This window comes from Anoplophora glabripennis, unplaced genomic scaffold, assembly GCF_000390285.2.
Source record: "Anoplophora glabripennis isolate ALB-LARVAE unplaced genomic scaffold, Agla_2.0 scaffold227, whole genome shotgun sequence".
Lineage (NCBI taxonomy): Eukaryota > Metazoa > Arthropoda > Insecta > Coleoptera > Cerambycidae > Anoplophora > Anoplophora glabripennis.
In genome coordinates this window covers 159,573-185,821 of record NW_019416488.1, presented here as the reverse complement: position 1 = coordinate 185,821, position 26,249 = coordinate 159,573, and the positions used below count along the sequence as shown (strand labels likewise).

Sequence of the window (26,249 nt, the reverse complement as noted above, 5' to 3'; positions counted from 1 at the left end):
TAAACTCATAATAAAAAAAATAAATGTAACCCATGGAAATTTCCAAGGAAATATTCTAAAAAAAAAATCTGAAAGCCTACAAAATTTTTATTAAAACAAACAGAGGTACATATTTGGACACGCTGATAATGGCCTACTATATAAAAAAATATAGCAATTACATTAATAAGGTGATACTACATTAAATCTAATACCCTGTATATTAGCAACTGGCCAGTTTTTTTATCGTTCTGACAAAGATCATTTTTTTTTCTCCGTTTATTTGAGTATTTTACCACATGTGAAAAAAATTAAGGGTCTGACAATAAATAAATCTAAACGTTACTTTTTGAAAAAAAATATGTTTTCGTTTTCAGAACTGAGAGCGACGTTTCGTCTTTAATTAGTTTTGAGAGTTCATATTAGTCTAAAAACGGTTTTTTTTGTCTTAAATACTTAATAATTCTTAGTTTTCAAAATTGTACTTATTAAAGAAGTACCCTGTATGCTATATCGAAATTTTGATACTGGTAAACAAGCACACGTATGTACAATACAATTAAGATTATTTTTTTCACAAACAAATGCCCAATTAGATTCTCAATGTTTTCTACAATGAATTTTCGAGTTGTTTTTTGTTACATAGGCCGTGGTATAAGTAGCCCACGAAATTTGAATGTAATAAAATTCGACTACTCTTGCTGAAAGAAAAATTGCATCTACCTACGCTTTCTAGATTACGATAGTGGTGCTACTCAATGTAGAACACACAGTTTCAAATTTTTAAGAAACCCAGATTTTAGAAGTGAATTTAAGAAGGTGAAGTAAATTTACGTAAACAAACTTCATGACTGAAAAAAATTCAAAGCTACTTCAATATTTACTATCAGGTGATTCTGCATAGGCGAAACAAGTTAAAATTTGAAAACAACCCTTTTTGTCATGAAAGGTAAATGACTTGTACAAACTTGTACAGACAAATCTGTACTTTTCAATATGCAACTATCTTTCACGCTAACAAATAGGACTGAAATTGCATAGAGATCATCTCAAATCAACCCATCTGACGATTAAAAAACCATCAGTGGCCTGCAGCGGGACACTTCGTCCTGCGGTCGCGCCCGCAACCAGCTATTGCCCATCCCGATCCTGGTTGGTGCGCTAAAGGCGGCCACACACGCACAGCGAAATCATCGAGTTTGCCCGCGCAAAAAGTACAACAAAGGACGAAATTTATGGTGTAAAATACTATTTGCTCGTTTATTTGGTATTAAAAGAGATGGAAATAAGCATTATAATAATATTACTTATAGATCTAAGGAATAAGAACAACGAAAAATATTTTTAATGTATACTAAATCTAAACATAAAATAAAATTAGTAGTATAAAGCAAGCACAATTAAATTTTTTGTTACAGCTAGATACAGAAACTAAAAAATGTTCAAGTTAAACGAGATATCCAATTGTATATATTATTTAAATAACATAGACCCACAAAAATAAACCGGACAATACTTTTCCGAAGGCACTGAACCCGAATCCTACCACAGAATTGCTATATCACATCAGGAATAGAAAACAGCCTAACCTAAAAGTGCGAAAAACACGGATTTCCCTAAATTTGGGGTTAGTTTACATCGCTAGGCAATTTTCCCCATAAAATTAGTTCTGGCATCTGAACGTACTGGTCTTCGCATTTAACATCCGAAAGAGAGAGCAGCATCAAATTACAAACACCTAAATCTCAGTGGTCCATTAGGTTTTCAAGGTCGCTGCTTACGAACGTGAAGTCATAATTATAAAATTCAAAATTCGTAGAAAATGAAACTTCGAAATGAAACTGGTATTTCACCATAAATTGTCTGTCGCTATTCACTATAAGAAGTGAATTCGTTAATCAGTGCATTTGTAAAGTATTTTACTTTCATAAGGAGTGTGTTAAAGGTTAATCTGAGGAAATACTTTTTGGATGTCTGTATAATTAATCTTTATTATCGAAAACCTAAAAAAACGTACTGCGAAGAAACAAGTAAATTAGATAATGTCGACTTGAAGAGATAAACGAAAAACAGTGTACACTGTACATATATGTTCAACATTATCTACATTTAGGAAAAATTACCAATTAGCGTTATAACTAAAATCGTATGCACAGGGAAATTTGCGTTTTTAAGATTACAGCCAACATTGGAATTGTTCATAGGAAATTCTTTATGTGGTTAAGAAAGATTAAAAGATATGTTGAAGTTAATCAGAATTTAACGAGAAAATATACAAATTATAGAGGGTGTCTGTAATTATTATTTGTCATGTCAAAAAAACATAATAGTGCTATTTTTTTGTTCATTTTGTTTCAAAATAATTGAGAAATCTCTGAACGCCCTATATTTTTGAAACCAACAACATTTGCACAAGGCATATTTGGCTCAATCGACTTATTTTGACCACCAGTCCAGCTTCGAGATTTCCCAATATTTCGCAGACACCTTGTATACAGACTTCAAAATATAAAAATAACATTTGGCCACTGTAGCTTGTCGGGAATATCAATACAATGAACACTTTTCTCAAGCATAGTCAAACTCACTTTCCTGAACGATGCAATTAAAAAAATGTATCAAGGAAACGTATTTTCAGCCATTATCTTTGTTTTATATTATTTTCTAATTAGGTACAATAATTCATGCCACATTTCCTCAGCTTTATCGCACATAAATATGTTTATCGGTGTGATTGTGGTTATCTTTCCTTCCAGATAGAATCCACAAAGACGCATGGGAACTGCCTTACCGAAAAGTTAACTCGCTTCTTTATCGCAACAACAATATCTCGAACGTTATCGGCAACAATTTCAAATTACTTAGTGGTATGTGAAAAATTATGGAGGCCAACGATATGACTACACTGGAAGAAAAGTTTAGTCCATAACATTTAAATGTAATAGGTTTCTGCTATAACAGGTTATTTATTCTTGCATACCGTTTCAAACTAAACAAAAATACTAATTTTAGTTTATAGTGCAATGATTAGATACGTCCCAATCATTTTTTATAACTTAACTTTTTGTAATGAAGGAAATATACTGTGATTTATAAAAAAAAGGTCTAATTTTTCTTAATGTGTCCTAATTATTTCTATTAACAAACAGTATCGGTTTTTAAATGAACTGCTTATGAATACATATATATTTTTCTTATTATAACTTTGTAGGTTACAATTTTCCAATTTTTGTAAAACGAAAGACGAAATATTAAAACAACTCCATGCTCTAAAGATATTTCATTTCAACAAAGATATACAGAGTGTGTTAAATATGTCTACAAAGCATGTATGGGAATGCCCATAATATCAACGCTAATAGGGATCTTTCCAATATCCACCCATTCATAAACAACGTTCAGATAGACACCTGGTGTTACCAATGGAGTATCTAGGTCTGTCGCGACTACCCAAGTGTATCCAGGGATATTTTGCTTCATGTGGTGGGCGACGTACGTGGGGACTTCATCTGGCTGGAGAAGAACCCCTTTCGCAACACCCTTTAGAGCTGATTCAAGCAGCGGCAAACTTGCGTTTTCTGGTATCACCGATTCTATGGTAGCCTGTGAAAGAAATGGGTCAGCTAAAATTTTTTGAGGTCTCGAAATCATACCAGAAGTTCGGGTACTATCACGGAAGACTGAATGTTGAGGGTTCCATCGACATTCCAGTGTAGAACTCCCACTGGGAGGCGCGACTGCTGCTGCAAAGTCTTGATGAGGTTTTGGATTGGAGTTTGACTGGTTACAGTTATGTTTTGCTGCCAGTACATCAGATCGGATCCAAGCAAATTTATCATCTGCAAAACATTTGTTGGTGATGGTAATTGCAAAGCAAAGATCATAACGTTTAACGTTTCGATCAAATACTTACGATGCTATTTGGATCCATTTTCAAAGAAAGTTGAACATTTTCGTGCCTATCCAGTTGTTGTATGGAACCACTGACCAAAATACCTGTAGCTGAGGATATGGTGTCCATTACATCCAACACTACGGGTAGTTCGTCAATCATGTCTTCGTCCGACAATTTCAAGATGTCCCCAGAATTTGTCTGAAGTGTCTGAAAGCATGGAATATTTCTTTAACATAATCACATCNGGTACTATCACGGAAGACTGAATGTTGAGGGTTCCATCGACATTCCAGTGTAGAACTCCCACTGGGAGGCGCGACTGCTGCTGCAAAGTCTTGATAAGGTTTTGGATTGGAGTTTGACTGGTTACAGTTATGTTTTGCTGCCAGTACATCAGATCGGATCCAAGCAAATTTATCATCTGCAAAACATTTGTTGGTGATGGTAATTGCAAAGCAAAGATCATAACGTTTAACGTTTCGATCAAATACTTACGATGCTATTTGGATCCATTTTCAAAGAAAGTTGAACATTTTCGTGCCTATCCAGTTGTTGTATGGAACCACTGACCAAAATACCTGTAGCTGAGGATATGGTGTCCATTACATCCAACACTACGGGTAGTTCGTCGATCATGTCTTCGTCCGACAATTCCAAGATGTCCCAAGAATGTGTCTGAAGTGTCTGAAAGCATGGAATATTTCTTTAACATAATCACATCTAACATTTATTGTGTATTTTCAGACTATGTGAAGCAATATGCCAACGAAAACAGTTAAAGTTTGAAACAGATGCATCTGGCACAAGTAAAATGAACTGCCAGAAAAAGAAAAGGTACTTACGTGGTTCAAAAGCGTCAATTCTATGGTCCTTATCTCCTTAAGCGTACCATCACTGTTCCAAATTTTCTGCCAGCCTATTAGAGTGACGTTACCAACTTCCATGAGAGTGTCCAGAAGGTATTCGATTGTCTGGATCTTTTGCTGGGGCCATTTCAATTGATTCTGAAATAAATAGAAGAAAAAATCAAAGTATTTACAGTTTAATTTTGTGATACATTTTTTAAACTAAAATTAATTAATTCGAATATGTTCATGTTAAAACTGTGTGCAACAGTTTACAGGAAATTAATTTTCAAAAAAAAAATATATAATTTCGGAAATTATTTTTGTTAACCAATAAATAATCTTATACGAACCATAATATTATATAGCCCATAAGACCAAAATATATATTTTTTTATTTCTTGTTCATGTGATTTGTTTTAAGATTTTTTGAAATATCTGTTTAAAAAATACTCACTTCGTCCAGTTCTGGCAAATTGATGAGGACATTATTGCCTAGACCGAACACAGCTAGGATCTGCAGTGACAGGACCAAAAAAAACTTGACAGGTAACATTGCTGCTTCGTCTGTTAAAGAGCTAATGTGAAACAATCATAACCGTAACGTTTTTATATAATTCCACAGCATTATCTTTAACCTATTTGACCAAAACGTTGACATTCTGATATTTTTATGCGAAGTAATTATGATTAATTGTTATAAACTTTTGTATAAGTTCACAAACGGTGATATGCAGTATCTACACTAAGAAAACAGTACACGTATTCATAATTGTATATCCCTGAAAGTTACATTTAATGAAGGAATTTCAGTGGGAATGATTCTCGTATACAATTGACCATAACTTTTGAAATACCCCGTATAACATAATTAAACCCTATATTGGAAGCATGGGAGAGATGAGCTTAATCTAACTTTGAAATAATATATAAGGTGTACCATTTAAAAAATAGTATGTTTGGTTCACCCTGGTAATACGTAACATTCTGTATATACGAAAATAATTTTAAAATGTGCAGTTTTAAGTTGGCACAATTTTTGTAAATAACTTTTTTTATATCTTCTATAATAACGGAGATATCGTACTTCGACGCACTAATGCCGCGCCCTGTATGTAAATAAAAAATATATACAGGGTGTTTCAAAAAACATGGGCCAACGCTTGGGAGCAGATTAAAACCTAACCTAAAAGCAAGATTATTTTTTCATATCAACATGGCGCGATTTCGCTTCGTTCCGTAGCTACAGGGTGTCGACATTTTAAAACAAAAACAAAAAGTTAGTTTTTTAAATTTTACTCGGAAATCAGGCAGGTTTTCGAAAAACATAAAACAGAAGTAATTTGTACAAAATTGAATGACGAATCCGAAAATATCATGATTGTTACCGTAAAACAGTGGCGTACTATTTTATTTAGAAAATTATGCCACTGATACCCTGTATCTCCGCCACTGGAGCATCTAAATTTTAGAAAAAGGTCTCGGATTTTGGACAATGTTTACATAAATACATGTGCCCAATTTCAAATTATTTCACTTACTAGTTTTTAAATTATTGAAAAAAATTAAAAATATCCTGTATATTTTTTACAAAGCGTCCTAGATAAAAATTTTATACGAAGGACCTCTTTAAAATTCACCAAAGAATACGAGGTTTCATTTTTGGTCACCGTTTGTGAATCACCCTGTATTTTAAATTGAAAAATTTAAGTTCTCTTTTTTTAACAAAGCATAATAACAAAAGTGTGCGACAGGGTTTTTGAATACAAAACCCTGTAACACAGCTTTATTTATATACTATCCGTAACTTTTATTATTTTTTTAATTTTGTATTTTTGCTACACTGAAAGAAAGAACAATTTGATTTCGTTAGATTTCACCGTTATATAAATTCGATATAGGTACACTTTTGCACATTACTTTAAAATTTGAAAACTAAACCTATTCTCCTAAAAACTCATAAGAACAATTGTCTTCTGAAAAACTATGCTATTTTCTTTTGAAAGCAGCTGCCTGACAACCTTCCTAGTAGCTAAAAAAGACACACTGGTTGACTTTTTCATTGTTAAGGTTTATAGCAGCCTTTTGACGAGGATTTTAAAAAATCTGAGCAGTTTACAATACAATACAGTTGACAATATATTCAGAATAAGGGGAAAACAGCATATTTTTACTTCTTATATTTATCATTGTATTTCCTGAACTTTACAAGCCTGGCGAATATACTGAAAATCGCGTACAGTATTACAAACACAATCACACTCCGTAGAATGCTTTTAAAAAACTATTAACACATCATACTATTAACAATCATAATTATTGGGTATTTTTACAAAATTCTCGACAAAACAGGAAAGGTACATTCCGATATTTACGTGGGTGCCCATGTTTTATGTGATCTTTCACTGCAAAAAATTAGAGGAGTACTTGTATTTCAACATTTTTATAGTTTAGATCGATTTTCTTGTTCTATTCTTGTTGTCTTACTAAAAGTGCGATTCCTTGCCTATAAAACGCCAGCCATAAGAAATATTTTGGCAAATTTTTCCACCTGGATTTTTCTAATTTTAATGTAATTTTTTTTTAATTGTATATATAGGCAAATACAATTATCTCTCTGTGATATCTAAATTTTCTTAGAATTGCATGTTTGTTATTAGTGCAAAACTTATAAACAAATGACACGAATGATGCAACGCCGAAAAAAATAAAGTCATTTTGGCCATATCACCTATGCACAATTTTTAAAAATATACTTAGATATGACAAACGGGTTCAGATTACTCGCTATCCAGTTGCAAGCGGTTGAACAAAGCGAATAGGTAACTTTTAATTTTTTTGCATCATCTGCAGATCGTTCAAAACAATTTGCACGGGTCAGATGTCATTAAAGCATTCATTAAAAAGATTTGGTATAGAAAAACAAACAAAAGTGCAGTTTTGTCGCTATCTGAAGGTTAGGAGACAGATAATTGTATTTGAATGGAAAAACATATTTTTTTTATTATGTGTATAAAACGAATTAACGCACTGTATTAACAAAAATTAATAAAATTATTGCTAAAAGTTATAATTTCTTTTATATTGCTTCAATTTTTAACCAACAAACCTTTTCAAGATTAAATGTTTTATTTCATACCGCCAATAAAGGCATTCCAGCGGAAAGTTTATTCTTTCGAAACTGTCTAGAAAAATTAAGAAAATATGCTACACTTAGAAAGCAATTTAGTATGTTATGTATCAAGAGCGATCTTACAACGAAAATGGGAAATATATTTTTTTTCTACTCATATACATACAGTTTCATAACCTACAAAGTATATATTATTTTGAATCTACTGGCACAGAGCGACCTGTTAATCTGTAGATACTATGACAGCATAACTAGTATCCTAGGAGAAATAAACTTTCTACCTAATGACATTGGGGAAGACTTTTCTGCCAGCTACATTATCCTAGCTAAATATTAGAATTGAGGATATAATTCAATGCTGGACTTAGCATGTAGGCCGCAGAGTAGTTATTTCCCACAATATTATTAGTTAATAATATAATTGTATGTTTAATTTAATTCAAAATCAGTTGTTATATTACAAATCATTACTACATATTTGTTCTATAGTTGTTTCCAGAGCAACATTATCTTCCAAGAGCATTTTTCCTTGGTAGTGTAATTTAATGTTTTAATAAAGGAATAATACTGACATTTTCTCTTTCATCTCTAGAGAGAAACGATGTTAATTTCTTATAGTCGAAGTCGTGAGAAAACTCTTGCATTTACAGTAGAAAAACATTTTTATACAGGGTGGTCCGAATTTTATGCAGGAAACTTCGAGGGCAGATTCTCTTTAAACTAAAATGTGTTTGCCTTATAAACATTGGTCTGGAACAGCGCCGTTTTAGAGATACAGGGTGTTGAAGTTGTTAAAAAAATTGATTTTTTGTTTATATCTCTAGAATCTATTAACCGATCTCAATAAAATTTGGTACAGATAATCTATGATAGTAGACCTTGCATTCCCTAATATATGAGCTCTAAGGGTACAACCAGTGGTGTACAACTAGGCAGGGGTCATCTTTTTTATAAAAAAAACCTACTCCACTGCATTTTTTACAAATCATTGTTACGCATTTATGTTCTAATGCACAAAATACGTAAAAAAGGTACCTTGAATTTTTTTCCCTAAGATTCGCCGTTTTCATGTTATTCATACCAATACAATCCCCTTATGCAGACATTTTTTATCATATATTTAATGGAACATCCTCTGATAATTCAAATACATAGTTGATTTTCTAGAAAGTTTAGAAATGACTGGGAATTTAGACAGGGTGACAAAAAGAAAGGTCCACAAACTTTATTACGAACTATTCCGAGCCACACGTTCACAGAAAATTCGTGTTGAAAAGATCTTGTCCGGATTTTTTTAACAACTTCAACACCCTGTATCTCTAAAACGGGGCTGTCCCAGATCAATGTTTATAAGGCAAACACATACTGCTAAGTTTTCAGAATACAAAACACTGAAATGTATTTCTATAAAATTGAGTTCAAACAACAAATCAACCAAACATTTGAGGCTAAAGTTTTTTACATAAAATGTGCATAATATGTCATTTAACTATTATTATTATTAGCCATAAAAAATGTTAAGAATTAAAAAATAGAAAAGAGAAAGAAAGAGAAATATTAAAAACATGTTACACTCAGTTTTGCCTAATTTGTCTAACTCCTATAAGTGGCTATAATTTTTAAACCAAAGAAATTATATGCTGCTATAAAAGTAGCATCTACCAAAATTTGAGTGAGAGTGAGAATAGTAAAAGTTTCAACAAATTATGTTAATAGAAAACTATAACTGTATTTGTCCTCTTTTCATTAGAATTTATCTTGATAGTAAGATTTGCTTCATCGATTACATAAACATTGTCACTTTATTTGTGACGCATTCTTTAGTCCCATGTAATTATTATTAACGAAATTATGATTTCTTGACCTGCGACCTGAGTAATCGAAATGGCTAAGGTGCTGATTACAAACGAGTATTAAAAGAATAAAAGCAGTGACAGCAGACAGTCTGCATCCAGAGACACCGCTGTAGAAATGTCTTTCAAAAGCTTGCTGTTCGTTACTCTAGCCTGCCTTATCTATGTAAGTACGTGTAAATATAATAATAATTTATATAATATTGTAGCTACGTTATCACATACGCAACTTAAATATAAATATGACACTACCCTTTCGCTTAAAAGTACTGAAAAGAAATTTGGTAATATTGTTTTTCAGACTTTTTGAATTAGACCAAACGAATGTTGTAAATTTCCTACAGCGTCATCAATTTATTCATTTCTCGAAATTAGTCCAATATGGCATTATTTTTAACACCAGTATTTGGTGGTGCCCTCTTTTTTTATTTAGGGTCAATACTGCAAAAGCTTACACTGAAATCTAAAATTTTCGCGTGACGGTCCTGTACATACTGTATCTTTGTAATACTGTTTCCAATAACGTATTTTTCAGAAAAATGAGGCATCTGACATACAGAAGGTGCTACCACAAGCCCAGGTTATCCTCCAGAAGTTCTTAAACATCGTGGAAGCGAACCAGTTAAACGTGTCAATAGTGACATCTCAAGCCATAAACTGGAGCAACGGTCAGCTTCACCAGATGAGGGACAGCGCGTTGTTGTTACCCCCAAACCATGTAAGCCAGATATATCATTGGTTATAAAGGCAAGTCCAGTTTCTGGAGATATCCAAAATCGTTTCAGGTACATCTCACTCAGACCCAGCTAACCCAACAAGTAGGGAAACAGTGGTTGGCAGATCTGCAATCTTGGACCTCCCAGGGTCATGGTATTGTAACGTACAGGGTGATCAGAGTGGAGAATGGTGCAGTTAGCCAACAGCTGGTGGAGTCTAGCAATCTAGAACAGGTATGGATGGCATATAGATGGAGTTTTTCCTTTTATTCACTCTAATAACCATAGACATTCTGTGGAAAGAAACGATATATTTTGTTTCGCTAAGAAAAACCTTCACCCTTCTAAATTCTCCTACGTCTTTTTTCAGATCCCTGTAAGTCCGAGTTATGAAAGCATATTGGAACCAGAAGTAACTGGAGAAGATGGACTGGTAGAAGAATTCGAAGACTATGAAGTTATGTATAATTTCCGAATTCCTGGAGCTGGTGGCCACGATCAGATTACGAACGTGTTCGCTGTCAGTCTCAACGTAAGTTTTATTTACACGAGTTATTTATTCTATACATAAAAAAAGACCGTTTATAAATAAATTACATTCCAATGCTACTATTTCCAATTTTAAGAGAAAATATTTTGGCAAATGATAGATTAAAGACGCTAATGTTTTATTCGATGCACACATAGTAGTTTTCTTAGTGTAACTAAAAGAATAAAATATTTTATAATATAACGGACTATTTCTTTTTCTATTTCCAGATAACCATTATTGCCAATTCCGAGCATATGCCGCTGACGGAGATAAACAAAATAAAAGAAGTCCTTTCTAAAATTTGGATGATGTTCCACGAGGACGAGTTGCGAGCAAAATATTTGGCCCATGCTCTTGACACCCAAATCCCTCAGTCAGATACTACTTGGCAGGTCCTCGTCGGACCTGGAGATTTCTTCATTCCTTCAGGAAAATGGGTCCAACTAAGTATCGCTGATACCAATGTTGTGGTCTTCGCTGTAGCAGCGTAAATGCAGATATTTTTAAAATTATGTTATTTTGATTTATGAAATAGAGTATACGAGCTTGTACTTGTTTTGTTTTTAATAATAAGTATGCGTCATCGTTCAAATATTTTGTAAAAATTTTACCGAACACGAAAAATTATCATAATAATACATATGTAATAATGTTTTAATAATTGCATAATTCAGTTGAGTTTAGTACTTATCAACAATTTTTTTTCATATGTCGCAATTTGTATACACTATGTCTTCAGTTACCGTGGACACAAATTAAAACGTTTTTATTTTTCATAATAAATAATAATAAAAAATTTTGCTTGAAATGTAAGTTTGTATTGCGTTGTTCTAAGAAAAATGTGTAAAATAAATATTAGTATGAAAAACTCCTCAAAACTAAAAGTTGGTTTGTGGGTAACAGAAATAATTATCCTTAATTTCTCATTCCATCATATAGTACAGTCATTGCTGAAAATCAGCTGTAACCTCCGAATTCTTTGAAACTGCATGGATTTGCATGAAAATTTAAAATAAGGCTCATCTTAGGCTCAAGTTCAAAAGTGACATAAGCCCGATTGACGCTTTTTGTTTTTTAGGGGTAAAAACTACCCCTAAGTGAAAAAATTAAAAAATTATGTTTTAAGCATTTTATTGATAAAAATCTTGTTCAAGCACAAAGATTAAATAATGTTCCATGTTCTCGTACATGTTTTATGATATATTTGGTCTATTCGACCCTTTATTTAACCCTTAAAAACTACCCCTATACAAAAAATAATTATAAAACATTACTTTTTAAAGATTTGGAATGATTAAATCCTGCAATTATTTAAAATAAAAGTTACCTTATAGCTAATAAAAGAATTTTTTCCTTTCAACTCCTAAAAACCACCCCTATGTTAACAAAAAATGATAAAAAATTACTTTTTAAAAGCTAGGAATGCTTTAACGGTGCAATTATTTAAAATAAAAATTCCCTCATTGCTTATGAAATAATTTGTATCTCATAACACTTTTCAACCCTTATAAATCACTTCCGTGCTAAAAAAATTATAAAAAATTACGTTTTAAATCTTGGAATGCTATAATTGTGCAATAATTTTAAATAAAAATTCTCTTATATTGTTTATGAAAGAATATTTTACTTTTGCCATTTTCAACTCTTATAAACTACCATTTTACCAATATTAATGTAAAATATTTTTATTATAATCGATTTTTAAATATAATCAATCATAAAAAATTGCTACGCTGCATATACAGCTCGAGACAGGTCGTTTTTTCACTAAAATGGATAATTCAACCGGCGATATCTCCTTTATTTTTTATGCTATAGAAATAAAAAAAGCAATATACTTGTTGAAAAAATATCTACATTTATGTTGTCTATCATTTTTACGTAGGTATCTTTCATAGTTTCAGAGTTATTATATAAATAAGGCATTTTTTTAATAATGAAAATACGTTTTCAACTTTTACCGTACATTATTCAAAAAATACGCATTCTAAACCGGTCTAACTTCAGGATCGTATGAAAAACACTAAAACAAAACTAATTGTAAAGGGTCCCTTAAAAAATATGAGCAACCCATCTGTTTTTGACGATAACTCCTTCAATTTTGCTCTAATTAACTTTTATAAGTACTCATTTTGAAGGTCTTTTTGAGTACTACAAAAAACTCCTGAAGCGTTATAAACGTAAAATTAATCCTTTTTCCGTTATTTGAAGTTGAATACATCGATTCAAGTATTCCCCCCAAAACAAGTCCCCTTCCACTAACCATATTTCGCTTTGTATAAGACGTACAACACTTTTTAAAAAATGATTTTCTTTGTTTATTTATAAGCTACATTTTTATTCATTACACATTTTTAATAAAATGCATAGTTTGTGAGTTATTCACGAAAAATACTTTGAAAAAGTGTTTTTTTTTCACTCAAGATTCCAAGTTTTCAATCGTGAATAACTAAAAAATTATTGATTTTTCGAAAAAAATCTACGAATATTTTTTGCTCAAAATTTGATTCTCTATCGATTTCCAGCGTTATTTTTGAAAACAAAATTCCACCCCCGAGAAGGGGTGTCAACCTCCAACCGGGTGGAAGCGTCAATCGGCGCTATGTCACTAATGTTCATTGACCTTTGAACTATCTGCCAAATTTCAAGTCGATCGGTTCAGTTTCAAAGAATTCGGAGGTGAAAAGCTTCAGTGACTGTACTAATAACCCATAATTAAGACTTGTAGAGAATACTTTGCAGTTTTCAAAACCCTGCTTGGATTTTCTGTACGATCATTATTTCTCGAATAATTGATTGCCAAAGTCAAACATGATTTTTTTTTGCTTTGATCGACGATAACTCAGCGACAAATCATCGTATAAGGTTCCGGAACCGCTCAAATTGAAGAGAATTAAATTATCTAAAAGAACTTTATGATGAAATTACCAAAAAAAAAAAAAAATTTGAAGTCCATCGGCATTTTTAAAGAAAAACAAAGATTTGCAATTGACAAGCAATTTTTTTTCGCTGACTTTCTTATGATTACTCAAAAACTGCTGACGCTAAAAACTTTTCAACTCCAGATCCGAAAACTAGACACTTGAAGCTTCAATTTCCTTTTTTTTATTCTCTCTACGACCGTTTCCCTCCAAGTGAAAATCACTCAAAATTTTGGGAATTTTTTAATATCCCCTAATTTCTGTGCCTAGTGTAGTAATATTTTAACAAAATATTGTTTTTAACATTAGTAATGTCTATATTTTTGTAATGGAAAATAGAAATATCTTCGTTAGTATGTTTCTTTCTAGTCGCTATACCTACTGCTTTTCATATGCCTACGCATTTTAATTAACAAGTGTTTATTTGTTGAGAAAAACAATACAAGTTAATTTAATCTTTTCATTACATTGAATATATAAGAACTTCAGTATTTGCGGCTTTTATCCAACCAAATTTCTTAGCAGGGACGTAAAATTCATCCCCAGGATCTACAATAACCTGCCAGTCGTTACCCTCAAATTTGCTGTTCATGTGATCCTTGATGACTCTTCCTATGACCTTCCTACAATCGTACTTGAAGAAGGATTCCCTCAGCTTGTTTTCCGCCTCCCTGACCTCATCGTCCGGCATAGAGTCGGATTTTTTCAACACTTCTGTCTACGAAAAATCAAAAACGAAATAACTTTTAGTAAAAAGTATCATATTTCAAACTCACCTCCACATGTCCAGCAAAAACTTGTATTTTTTCTTTCCTGCCATCTGCCCCTGGGACGTATATGTTGTAATAATTCTCGTATGAAGGATTTTCCACTGCGAAACCCCTCTCCCCATCTTTAACCGACGTCACTGTCCTATATAGCCTAGTTTCGTACCACTAGAAAGCGTATTTTTATTATTTGATACAGCTGAAACGAAAAACGAACTTACTTTTTCGTCAGTCGTGGATACTCTGTCTATTTCCTCGGTTTTTCCATCTTTGATATGGGTAGTTCTAGAACGGCCAATAAATTGGGTTCCCTTGAAGGTGTTGATCCAGTCTTGGATAGTCTCCGTTGTTATTTTTGATTCGGTCGGTTGAACCTGAAAACCATCATGAATGTTAATAATTACATCATCAAAACAACGATTAAGTAGATTATCTTATTATCTTTTTGTTTAGAAACGAATATTATATTTTCTATTGAGCATTACAATCCGGCATATTCAAACTGGATGAGGTATGAGCTAATTCTAGAAACATCAAAAAGCATATAGGTATATATACACAAATAGGCACACACATATTAAATCAATAATAAATATAAATACGTACACACATACATGTATAAGTTAAAACAATGTATAAATATAAAAAAATACAGCAAACATTTATTTGAAGAAATCTGCGGTACTGTAAATACACTGTTCAGTTAAATAAAATTTAAGTTCGTATTTCAATTTTTTTTCATTATAAATAACTTTTATGTGACTTGGGAGCTGATTAAAAATTTCGGCTCCAATACGACTTGGAGCATTATAGGTAATATTTACTCTGGAGTAAGGAAGATCCCTAGTCCTAGTATTTTTATTATGGATATCAGAATTGGTAAAAAATTGTAATTTATTATTAAAAACGAACATGCAGATCTCATAAATATACAAGCCATACAAGGTAAGAAGTTTAAATTTTCCAAAAATATTTACACATGAATGTGTGCTAGAGACATCAGCAGTGCAACGCAATATTCTTTTCTGGGCTATAAAAACGTCTCGTGAGAGGTAAAATCACCCCAGAAAACAATACCATACCTTAGTCGACTTTCAACTTGTGCATAATATAATTTAAGTAAATGATCACGGTCGAGTACACCATTAATAGAGTAAAAAAGATAACAAAGAGAAGCCAGTTTATATGACAAGAATTCACAATGTGCTTTCCAGCTTAAATATGAGTCCAAGTAAATGCCTAAAAAATTACAACTGGAATTATTTTGTACAAGAAATTCAGTGTTGTCATTAGCAATCAATTTGAAACTATCAATGTGTTTTTGTGTTGTATGGAATCTAACGAATTGTGTTTTGTCAGAGTTAAAATATATATATTATTAAACCAATTAATTAACTTCGAAATAATGAGTTCACATTTTTGCTTTATGTTAATGCATGATTTATCAGATACTAACAGAGACGTATCATTGGCGTAAAGAGTAAAGTGAGCTTTATCATATTATTAACATATAAAAGAAAAAGCATATGGCCCAAAACAAAGCCCTGAGGCACTACCATATTTATATCAATAATATCTGACTTGAACGTATGTATCGTGTCCTTACTCTGATGATTAATACTCACATACTGACTTCGATGTTTCAGAAATGATATCACCCAATTCAGAGACTTACCTCTTATCCCATTACTATACAGGGTGTTTCAGAATGACCTCCCATAAATTCAGGGAGTGATAGTACGACACAAAATAAGAATTTTTTGTCCTTATGAACTATATGTCTATCTCCTCTTGTTTTCGAGATACAGAGCGACAAAATAAAATTTTTTAAATAGAATTTTTACGAAAATTTCCAAATGATGCGAAATATTTTTATGAAATTTGGTAGTCCTGGGTTTCTAAGGACGCCAAATACGCTGGTCTAATAATTTTTTGTATATTTTATAGAAGGCGCTAGTTATTCGTATTACATTTTAAGTTCTAATTTTTTTGAGGTTAGGTTTTTTAGCATTCAGGCTCCAATTTCTAATGTACAATTTTATTTTCTAAAAATAATGTAGGTACTCTTGTTAGAACTTCCTAATGTGGACGGTTTTTGAGAAAAAAGTTTTTAATTGAACTCTTACAATATTACGGTGTATAAAATAAGTGACTTTTCTCAAAGTAGGCTTATGTCAAAACTTATTGGATTGGTGGATGTCTCATAAACAACGCATACATTCTTAGTAATATTTTAAACTTTAATTAACTTTATATCAAAATTTTAGTGACTGTAATTAGTCACTACTACTAACTAACTACAGTCACTAACAATCACTAAAATTTTGATATACAGTTAATTAGAGTTTAAAATATTACTGAGAATGTATGCGTTGTTTATGAGACATTCATCAATAAGTTCTGACATAAGCCTACTTTGAGAAAAGTTACTTATTTTCTTCGTAATATTGTAAGAGTTCAATTAAAAGCCTTTTTTCTCGAAAACCGTTCACATTAGGAAATTCTAACAAGATTACATTATTTTTAGAAAATAAAATTTTACATTAGAAATTGGAGCCTGAATGGTAAAAAACCCAACCTTAAAAAAATTAGAACCTAAAATGTAATAGGAATGTAGAGTAACTAGCGCCCTCTATAAAATATACAAAAAAATATTAGACCAGCGTATTTGGCGTCCTTAAAAACCCAGGAATACTAAATTTCATAAAAATTGAAAATCCGCTGGAAATTGTTATAGATCTGTAATTATTTAACAGATGGGGATCGTATTTCTTAAAAATCGGGATAACTTTTCGAGCATCAGCTTTAAATTATTTTTTATAATAAACAAGGGTATCTCAGCGGGTCCTAATTTTTATTTTTTAGTTTGCGAATTAGCAGATAATAGAGCTCATCAGGAGAACTTTAAAAACATTAAATTTGACATTTCGTTCCGTACACACTTGATTTGTCTACAAATTCTACACAAAGCAGTCTACACTTACATTATTTGTTGGCATTCGAATAGAATACTCTTTAACTTGTTTTACTTCACCATCTGCCCAATGCCTTACATCTGACGAAACGACAGTAACATTCATTTCATTTTCATCTATTTTCTCGACCAGTTTTTTCAGTGCTTCTTTCAGTTCCTCCTTAAATTTCTCCTTCTAAAAAAGACAAAGTTTTCCCGATTCACATCTCAAGTTTTGAAAGCCCGATCAAAATCTATGATTTCATTTTTTTTATATATACTTACATCGTCAGTATCGCACAAGGACAACCCAAAAAGGGCTAGTGAAAAGAATAAGAACATCGGTAGCCTCATGTTGAAGATTAATTGTTTGTAAATAACTGTTGGAAATTGAAAATGTGATTAGACTTTATGCGATAGTTTGTTTGTCTCATCTCATTCGGAAGACAGGCCTGGACTCTTGGAATTTATTTTTAAATATGTGCAAACGGCGATTGGTTTACTCTGACTAATTTAATTTTTTAAATAATAAAGTTAAAACTGTTAAAATGTGTAAAAACTTATATCTATTTTATAACGAGGCACAAAAATTAAGGGATATTAAAAAAAAAACAAAATTTTGGGTGATTTTTAAAGAGCTGTAACTTGGAGGGAAATGGTCGTAGAGAGAATTTAAAAAAAGGAAATTGAAGCTTCAAGTGTCTAGTTTTCAGATCTGCAGTTTAAATTTTTTATCGTCAGCAGTTTTTGAGTAATCATAAAAAAATCAACGAAAAAAAAATTGTAAATATTTGTTTTTTTTTAAAAGGCCTATAGACCTCAAAACATTTTTGTTTGGTAATTTCATCTTAAAGCTCTTTTAGATAATTTAATTCTCTTCAATTTGAGCGGTTCCGGAGCCCTGTACGATTATTTGTCGCTGACTTTGGCTATCAATTATTCGGGAAATATTTGTCGTACAGAAAATTCAAGCAGGGTTTTAAAAACTGCAAAGTATTCTCTACAAGTCGTAATTATGGGCTTTTGATAAAAAAATGTTTTCAAAGTGAAAATGGTTAGAAAGATGGTAAAAAATTGCATAATTAGGGATATTTGAATAACTTGGCATAACTTTGCAAATAATGAATAAACTAAGGATATCGACTATAGCTCTTCAACCTCAAAGTATCCTAAAGAAACCCTGATAATTTCAAAACGCTGCGATTTTTTTTGCCTAATGCGAGGAATGTTTAAATTTGTCGTTTTATTGAAAATCAATGTAATAAGTAATTTTTCACTTTTTATTCCTTTTTTTTAAGTCAAACATGTTTTTTTAGCAGTAATCCATATTTACCTGGCAAGTACATGTAATCCCACTCATAATTAATATTTGTTTCGTATAAAACCCTTTGCATATTAAATACAATTTATTGCAAATAATATTTTTATCGATAATTCACAAATTTTTACAATTGGAAAGATTATTAAAAATTTTCACAAATTTTTGGGAGTACATTGCTTTTGGTCTAGCTCTAGACCTTAGTTCTACAGTCCCAGTCACTCAGGCATTGTCCAATTCTGCAGTGAAGATTCCAAGGGGTAAAATAAGCTCCTAAAAGCTTCCAAATTCATGGATACTCACAGGAGACGTACGCAAACTCCCAGAAGTTTCCAAATTTTCAGGTACTTACAGGAATCGTCAAACCATTTCTAGGCAAGGCAAAACCTAAAAAGACAGTGATACAGACAGACGCTAAAGTATTCATACAAGAAGTACCCAAAAAAATATTTAGTGCAACTATTCGCAGTTGAAAATTTCCAAATTAAAGACGACATGGCACCTAACGTGAGGCTCAAATGTCCGAAACACCAAATTAATGTGATGATAAACGCCACTCTCTTCCTCCAGTAAGAACTACATTGGAAGCTTCCAAACCATCCTGAACTTAGATACTATAAACTTTTCTAACACATAACCAATAACTTGTAAAAGAAAATTATTTACTACGCTTCTGTACTTTTCATTTTTTTAACAACTATTTGTTGTTGCTAAGCATTATTATTAAATCTTCGTTGTCCTTTACAGATCATTGGCTATCATATATTAATTTGTTGTTTATGCACAGAAAGTAATATGTTGGTTAAACTAGTATTTTTTCTTAAATCTTAATAAATCATTCAATCACGTGAACTGTAGATGTAAACAACAAAAAATACAAAATTAGGAAATATAACAAATTAAGTCGGATGGGTACCACCACAGATAATGAAAATCTAAAATTACTTATTACTTTAATTTAAATTTTCATATATGTATATTTTGCTTGCCCTTTGTTGCACAACTACAGTTGTACACAATAAAGAGTATAATATTTAAGCGAATTTTCATTTTCTACAGTCTTTATTTTATGTTTGTCTCTTTTATGGGTTAATAAATATTCAGTTTAATATGCAGTTCATCGTTTTGTTTTGTCCAAACATTTTACATAATCCCATGATTCAGACTCTAGCTTCTAAGAATTGTTAATCACTTCAATCAGCGATGCTATTTTTAAGATACCCAGTAAAAGCCTACATTCCAGAGAAAATATTATTTATCTATGAAGAAGATATATCAGGTGAATACCCACAGTTGAAGAATGTATTGGACAGAGTATTGAAAAAAGTATTGCACTGAGCAACGGAAATATTCAAACGGATATTTTGGTACCAATGTTTTTGTTTTTCTTTTAGGTTTGATTTCCAATCAGCTGATCTTGTAACATCAGCAGCAGTAAATACAAATTTTTGTTGGCCGTTTAAGATTAAGTTATAAAGGTCGTCCTAGAAAATTTAACATTGTATCTCAGATATAAATTATAATTTATTTTGAAACATTAATAATAACGTGTATTTCTTTGGCAAATTAAAAAAAATAATAATTTAAGATTCCTCATATTATAACAAAACTAACATTTAAATGTTTTAGGTAATCAAGAAAATATCAATAAAATATAAATCTTGAATATGAAATGCGACTCTTTGAATCTATTTTTTATTTCATCTATAGAGTATTCAAAAAAGGCAGATCAATTCACTTAATACTTTTAATCTGTCAGTAATCAGTATTCTGGATTATTTCAAAAACTTAATTTTTTAGAAAATGTAGAGTACCTTTTTTAAAGAGGAATGACCAAAGTATTTAAGTTTTCAACTGTATAAAATGACACCTGTCAAAATTTTGGCCCAACGAGTGTGGTGGCAAGTCCGTTCCTGACCTCCCTGACAGTGTAAAACATCTACTGCAGTTTGGTTTTATGGGCCTTTATGCCCTACATAAAATATTAAAATTTCATTAAATTATATACGTCGGTTCAAAAGTTAGAGCCGAAAAAGTAAATCGCTGGAGAACTTGAGCACTTCCCTAGACTCTCCCGAGAGTATGCCGTATATTTACCAGACACCCTGTATACTGATGACCTGAATTAGTGTAAAATGCAAACAGGAAGTGGCTGGGCTATGAAGCCTATCAAATTAGTTGTGGCCCTCTGAAATTTTCAAAACTCTACGCCTATGTGTAAACTAAACAGCCTGGCTACGAACACGTGTACTGACTTTCGTTAGCTAGCACTTGCAGGAAAGAATATATCAAGTACGTTAATATAGAAATTGTCTTTTTCTTATGGAATACGACGCCTTGTTCATGCAAATTTTTAAAGCTGAAAATAATAACACATACAGACCCGTTATAAAAATTTCTTTCCCAATCTCCGCCTATGGTTTCCGACGTCAAAGGCGAATCATGTGTACCAGTGGACTCTATTAATAAATCACGACATAATATCTTGTATCAAATAGTAAATATTCGTTATTCTCAAAAAATATTTTTTAACAAAAAAACAACTACAAATCTTGTGAAAAAGTAAAAAGATTACAAATTCGCCCAGTTTTCAAATCTGGAAAATAAATATTCCAGTCTTTTCAACATTAAAATTTATTTACACTTTTTAGCTCCCTGGCTATGCCCATGTCTGAATATAACAAATAGTCCGGGCGAATTTTTTTTTTTTTTTTCAAAAATCGGGTCTACCTCGAACTTTATGGGCTTAAAATTAAGTAAAAAATACACAGAATAAAAACCTAAATTTATGTATTTGTAGAGGTCGAGCGTCACATTGCTTATAACAAAAGAAAAAAAAAAACAATTGCTATTTTTTCAGTTTTTCGCTTATATCTCCGAAAATAAGCCTCTAATCGACATGAGGTATACTTATCAATTTTGTTCCTGAGGAAATTTGCTACAAGAGTAGGCTTTTACGAAAGCTCACAAAATTTTTTTACATTGCAAAATTAGCGGTTAAAAAAAGGGCAAAAATTTCAACCTATAAAGGAAGTCTTCTACTTTACAACGGGGCCAAGTTTATTACAAAATATTAAATAGAACAGTCAAAATACCATTAAAAAAATTATCTGGGCTCCTATTGGTCGGATCGAGATGCTTTTTTTTCTTAATTCATGTTTTTTTAAGTACTATTTGATGCAATCGGTTTGAAATCTGTATATTAAAAAATTGCCGAGATAAGGACCCTTTTTACCATTTTTTTTTTGGTTTTTTGTTTGTTGTTTTGTTTGTTTGGTGTTTATTTGTTTTGTTTGTTTTGATAACTTTTTTATTTTGCAACATAAAAATCTTAAATTTACACATTCGCGAGATAATGTAATTATCTTTCGATCCTTTTTTAACAAATTTCGATACCTTGACTTGGGTAGAAGATATACGCGCTTGCATTTTCGACTTTATAATTTTGCAGTAGGACGCCATTTTGAAATTAGTGGTCCGGATTGCGGGTATCTGTTGAGCACCCCCAACAATGATGTTTTCCTGTAGTTTCATTCAATTTCAATCAAATTCGTTATTTTTATTTAATGCCTAAATTATTTTTTTTTCTTTTGTTGTAAGCAATATAACACTCGACCTCTACAAATACAAAAATTTAGGCTTTTATTCTGTATATTTCTTACTTAATTTTAAGCACATAAAATTCGAGGTAGATCCGATTTTTGAAACAGGCATGTGTTTGGTCTAATTCGCCCGGATTAAAAGAAAGTATGTAAAAAAACCCATCTTATTATTATATTCTGTTATTTATTTATCATATAACAATTCACATTTAAGTATAACATCTATTTTTTCACTCCAAAAACCGTGTATTCTATGGGATAATCCCCCACTTCCACGTTATCGTACGTCAATTTGATGTAAACGTCATGTTTGGCATTGTCAGCTTGCTCGTCCTGCCACTTCGTGACTAACCAAACGTAGTCTGGATGAGCGTTGGACATAGCAGCTGATAATTCTTTGGCCACCCTGTCGGGGTAGTTCAAGACGTATTTGGCAAGGCCTTCCATTGCGGAGTCCATCATTTTTTCATCGACGTTGTCCGACGCCTTGTCTACGTACACCTGGAAACGAAAAAACAGCGACTGAATGAAAAGAGAAACCAAAAAGTTGGGACCGGTGGCGAAAAGGGTTCACCAAGGGTCTTCCTTGGGCTGTTTATTCGAATTTTGTATGAAACAGTAAAGAAAATTTGTAAAACAATTTGTCGAATCTAAATTCAATGGTACTCACCAACAGTTTTGGTTCCACCCTCGATTCTTCGCTAACAAACTTTTTGTCAGCATCCCACACCAAAACACTTATCAAAGTGTTGTTACTTCTGTCTTCAAAACGTTTCTTGAATTCCTCTTCCAATTTCTTTTTATCCGTACCAATTATGTTGTCCCTTAAGTAGTAGCCCATGCCTTCATCGTCTTGGTAGAACTAGATATAAAAATATTTTTTTCTATTTAAACAAAAAAATAAATGTTTACACTTACCACTTCATTTTTGCCAACGTATATTTCTAATTCTGCTTCCCCGTCGACTTGTTTCAAATAAGCGGCCTCTTTATCATAGTGGCCACTTTCAAATGCTCTTTTGTAGTCCGTTTGCATTTTTTTGATAGTATCCCCTAATTCATCATCATTCTGTTTTAGCTTTTCTAAAGAATCCGTATATTCGTTGTTACTACTAGAACCCCTATGGTACTGCAGAATAAAACGTTAGTTAATAATTAGTTTTAATTATTTTCATGAACATCTTTTATAGTTACATCACCCTTACTTTTTTCTATTTAAAAATCTTAAAATGAAATTTGTAAGCTTAAAAATCCCACTGCAAAAAATTTCTTTATATCAGGATCACAGAAATGCAGAGGAAGTACATCAAAGAATTCCAGATGGCCAATTATCACCATCAACACTAAAGCTTTAATTGATTCAAATTGTTTTATTTCTCACCACACTGGGAATTGTCAGCTCAATAGTTTTTATCTCTTTGAAAGATCCATCAGCGTTATGAATATTCTGACTAGCCACTACTGTAACACCATGTCCTGTGTATTTTAACAGAGCCCCAACCAAGTCATTGAGGATCTCTAATTTATTTTTATCCCATTCTGCAGTAGGCTGAAATTGTGAAAAATAAAAATACAATTGTAAACATTAAAAAAACATTTCTTTCAAACTTTCAACTTACATCATCATCAACTGGTGGTGTGGGGATTGATACAGACACAGAATAGGTCAAAATTGCAGAGATCAACAACAAATAATTGAAACGGAACATTTTCAACTTGTATCAAGTTTAATCCTTTTTTAAGAATGCTCCTTGTTATCCACATTGCCAAGTTTATATATTCATCGATTTTTTATACGATATGTTGTTTATAGTTTACATCAGCGTAAATAACAAGCTGACCAATTTTATTTATAGTCTGATAATGGTTGATTGATAATTGCACAAAAGAGTTTAGGCATGATATTGAAAATGCTTTCCTTCTAAATTTAAAAAATTTATCTTTGTTTTTACAGGTACAGGTATACTTTTAAAAGTATTTTTAATTACTTTTCCTGGACTATCCAAATTCGGTATAGATAGATTGGCCTTTTATTTAAAAGTTAACATAAAAATTGGAAACGAGTTATTATTAGTAGTGACATCTGTTGACCACTGCTTCGTTTGGTAGTGACATCTGTTGGGCAATGATTCCTATCACAGTTCCCAGAATTGACTTTGTTCTGATTAGATGACACCACCAGTTTTATTTTGTTTTTGTAGTTTGAGGTTAGAATACCTCACAAACCGACTAACCTTAAATTTTTTATGGGGTAAACATAATCAATCAAAACAAATTATGATTGACTTGGTGTTTTCCAATGGAGAAATTTTTACGTATAAAGTAGATGACTGGGCCACACTAAGAAAACAACACAGAATTATCGGTGAAATTGTAGGCAATACGACTAATATTCCGTCCCTACCAGTGAAAATTTTGCCTGAAGAGGCCACTCTGTTGTTGAATAAAGAAATAGTATCAGTTTATGAAGTTACAAATTACTCGTCCTTAGAAAAAGATAAAATAGAAGATTTCGAAAATAACCTGCTGCAGCATGAAATCATCGAGTACAAGAAAATTCGACGTGCCCAGCTGGAGAGCGTAATCGATAAGATCGTTGAAAAACGAAGAAAAACTGGTGACGATAGCTCCCCGGAAGAAATACTGAACAGTGAACTTGAAAAATCTACCTCGGTAACTAAAGATAACATGATATGGCCTATCCTTATGCAACCCCTGAACATTTCGGAAGCAGATAAGAAACGTGTTGCATCAGAAGACATTCTAAAACTTACCACGGAGTTAAAATGTGCAGTGTATCGCGATTTGTGGGAAAAGGGGTACTATATAACACAAGGTGATAAGTTTGGAGGGGATTTCTTAGTGTACTTTGGCGATCCAGTGTGTCATCACGCTATTTTCATCGTAAGGTGTGTAAAACCTGAAGAAAGGATAACACCAGCTGAAATCGTAGCTTTTGGTAGACTAGGGACTTCTGTGAAGAAAAGGGCAGTGTTAGCGTCTGTGGTGGATGATACTGTTTCTTACGTCACCATTAATTGGATAGATGCTTAGGATTTGTAGATTTGGTTTTATAATTATACTGGTAAGTCTTTATAAAACGTTTTTTTTTTTACCTACCATTTTTCCACTTCCTATGATATGGACAAATTTAATGGAGTATTTGCTTCTATGAGGAAAGAATAAATAAAATGCACACAGTTAACAAGTAACATTATTTATTTTAATAAATTCTAGAAAATTTGTTTCTAAAATAAGCTTTTGGAATTTCATTAACAACAGTACTTTCAAAGATTACCTCCATTGTACTTATCAACTAGGCAGCTTTTCAAACGAATAAAAAAACCGCACGATCCTTAAAAGTAAGACAATAGAGAATAAATAAAATTCCCTGAGATAACAATAAACGAAACATTTAAATTAATAGTAAGCAAGGAAACACAAAACATAAATAATGTTACAAAAAATAAATAGTAGAGATAGTACCTACTTAAACTACGATTACAAAAATCTATGAAACAACTAATTAAAACTTTATTTTTCTAAAAACAAAGCAGCCATCCATTAACTACGTGAAGATTTATCACACTATTTTGGAAAATACTTCCCGAAAACTGAAAGCTGTCGAATATATATTGAAAATGTTTAATCTAAACTGATCTAGACAGTTGTGCTTCGTAATATTGGCGATCGATTAAAAGATTAAAAAAGGATTATTGCTTAGCACTACATGTTT

General features: G+C 31.9%; 5 protein-coding genes across 5 annotated transcripts; 2 read left to right on the top strand and 3 right to left on the bottom strand.

Annotated features, from left to right (window-relative positions):
* Positions 1–3,244: 3,244 nt before the first annotated feature.
* Positions 3,245–5,313, bottom strand: LOC108907075. The gene is made up of 5 exons (XM_018710591.1): positions 5,177–5,313; positions 4,717–4,878; positions 3,893–4,081; positions 3,633–3,818; positions 3,245–3,582 (listed from the first exon to the last, which is right to left on the bottom strand). Exons 1-5 carry the CDS (start codon positions 5,273–5,275, stop codon positions 3,298–3,300), a joined length of 921 nt encoding a protein of 306 aa, XP_018566107.1. The 5' UTR covers positions 5,276–5,313; the 3' UTR covers positions 3,245–3,297.
* Positions 5,314–9,788: 4,475 nt separating this feature from the next.
* LOC108907079 lies at positions 9,789–11,504 on the top strand. The gene is made up of 5 exons (XM_018710596.1): positions 9,789–9,871; positions 10,241–10,423; positions 10,491–10,655; positions 10,792–10,953; positions 11,181–11,504. Exons 1-5 carry the CDS (start codon positions 9,824–9,826, stop codon positions 11,442–11,444), a joined length of 822 nt encoding a protein of 273 aa, XP_018566112.1. The 5' UTR covers positions 9,789–9,823; the 3' UTR covers positions 11,445–11,504.
* Positions 11,505–14,277: 2,773 nt separating this feature from the next.
* Positions 14,278–17,979, bottom strand: LOC108907088. Its single transcript, XM_018710610.1, has 5 exons — positions 17,880–17,979; positions 17,626–17,790; positions 14,863–15,015; positions 14,651–14,809; positions 14,278–14,592 (listed from the first exon to the last, which is right to left on the bottom strand). The coding sequence occupies exons 1-5, from the start codon at positions 17,946–17,948 to the stop codon at positions 14,338–14,340; spliced, it is 801 nt and encodes a 266-aa protein (XP_018566126.1). The 5' UTR covers positions 17,949–17,979; the 3' UTR covers positions 14,278–14,337.
* Positions 17,980–22,664: 4,685 nt separating this feature from the next.
* Positions 22,665–24,246, bottom strand: LOC108907087. Its single transcript, XM_018710609.1, has 5 exons — positions 24,133–24,246; positions 23,895–24,062; positions 23,433–23,642; positions 23,185–23,376; positions 22,665–23,015 (listed from the first exon to the last, which is right to left on the bottom strand). Exons 1-5 carry the CDS (start codon positions 24,220–24,222, stop codon positions 22,737–22,739), a joined length of 939 nt encoding a protein of 312 aa, XP_018566125.1. The 5' UTR covers positions 24,223–24,246; the 3' UTR covers positions 22,665–22,736.
* A 490-nt stretch (positions 24,247–24,736) lies between these two features.
* Positions 24,737–25,595, top strand: LOC108907086 (tRNA-splicing endonuclease subunit Sen34). Its single transcript, XM_018710608.1, has one exon. The coding sequence runs from the start codon at positions 24,791–24,793 to the stop codon at positions 25,565–25,567; it is 777 nt and encodes a 258-aa protein (XP_018566124.1). The 5' UTR covers positions 24,737–24,790; the 3' UTR covers positions 25,568–25,595.
* The last annotated feature ends 654 nt before the right edge of the window (positions 25,596–26,249 follow it).

Coding starts and splice junctions, on each gene's coding strand:
- LOC108907086 (XM_018710608.1), top strand. CDS start 24,791: ATGATTGACTTGGTGTTTTCCAATGGAGAAATTTTTACGTATAAAGTA.
- LOC108907075 (XM_018710591.1), bottom strand. CDS start 5,275: ATGTTACCTGTCAAGTTTTTTTTGGTCCTGTCACTGCAGATCCTAGCT. Junction 4,082..4,716: donor AATTGACGCTTTTGAACCAC/GTAAGTACCTTT, acceptor CCATGCTTTCAG/ACACTTCAGACAAATTCTGG. Junction 3,819..3,892: donor AAATGGATCCAAATAGCATC/GTAAGTATTTGA, acceptor AATGTTTTGCAG/ATGATAAATTTGCTTGGATC.
- LOC108907088 (XM_018710610.1), bottom strand. CDS start 17,948: ATGAGGCTACCGATGTTCTTATTCTTTTCACTAGCCCTTTTTGGGTTG. Junction 17,791..17,879: donor CCTTGTGCGATACTGACGAT/GTAAGTATATAT, acceptor TGTCTTTTTTAG/AAGGAGAAATTTAAGGAGGA. Junction 14,810..14,862: donor TATCCACGACTGACGAAAAA/GTAAGTTCGTTT, acceptor TACGCTTTCTAG/TGGTACGAAACTAGGCTATA.
- LOC108907087 (XM_018710609.1), bottom strand. CDS start 24,222: ATGTTCCGTTTCAATTATTTGTTGTTGATCTCTGCAATTTTGACCTAT. Junction 24,063..24,132: donor CACCACCAGTTGATGATGAT/GTAAGTTGAAAG, acceptor TCACAATTTCAG/CCTACTGCAGAATGGGATAA. Junction 23,377..23,432: donor ACGTTGGCAAAAATGAAGTG/GTAAGTGTAAAC, acceptor TTTTATATCTAG/TTCTACCAAGACGATGAAGG.
- LOC108907079 (XM_018710596.1), top strand. CDS start 9,824: ATGTCTTTCAAAAGCTTGCTGTTCGTTACTCTAGCCTGCCTTATCTAT. Junction 9,872..10,240: donor CTCTAGCCTGCCTTATCTAT/GTAAGTACGTGT, acceptor CGTATTTTTCAG/AAAAATGAGGCATCTGACAT. Junction 10,424..10,490: donor TGTTGTTACCCCCAAACCAT/GTAAGCCAGATA, acceptor AAATCGTTTCAG/GTACATCTCACTCAGACCCA.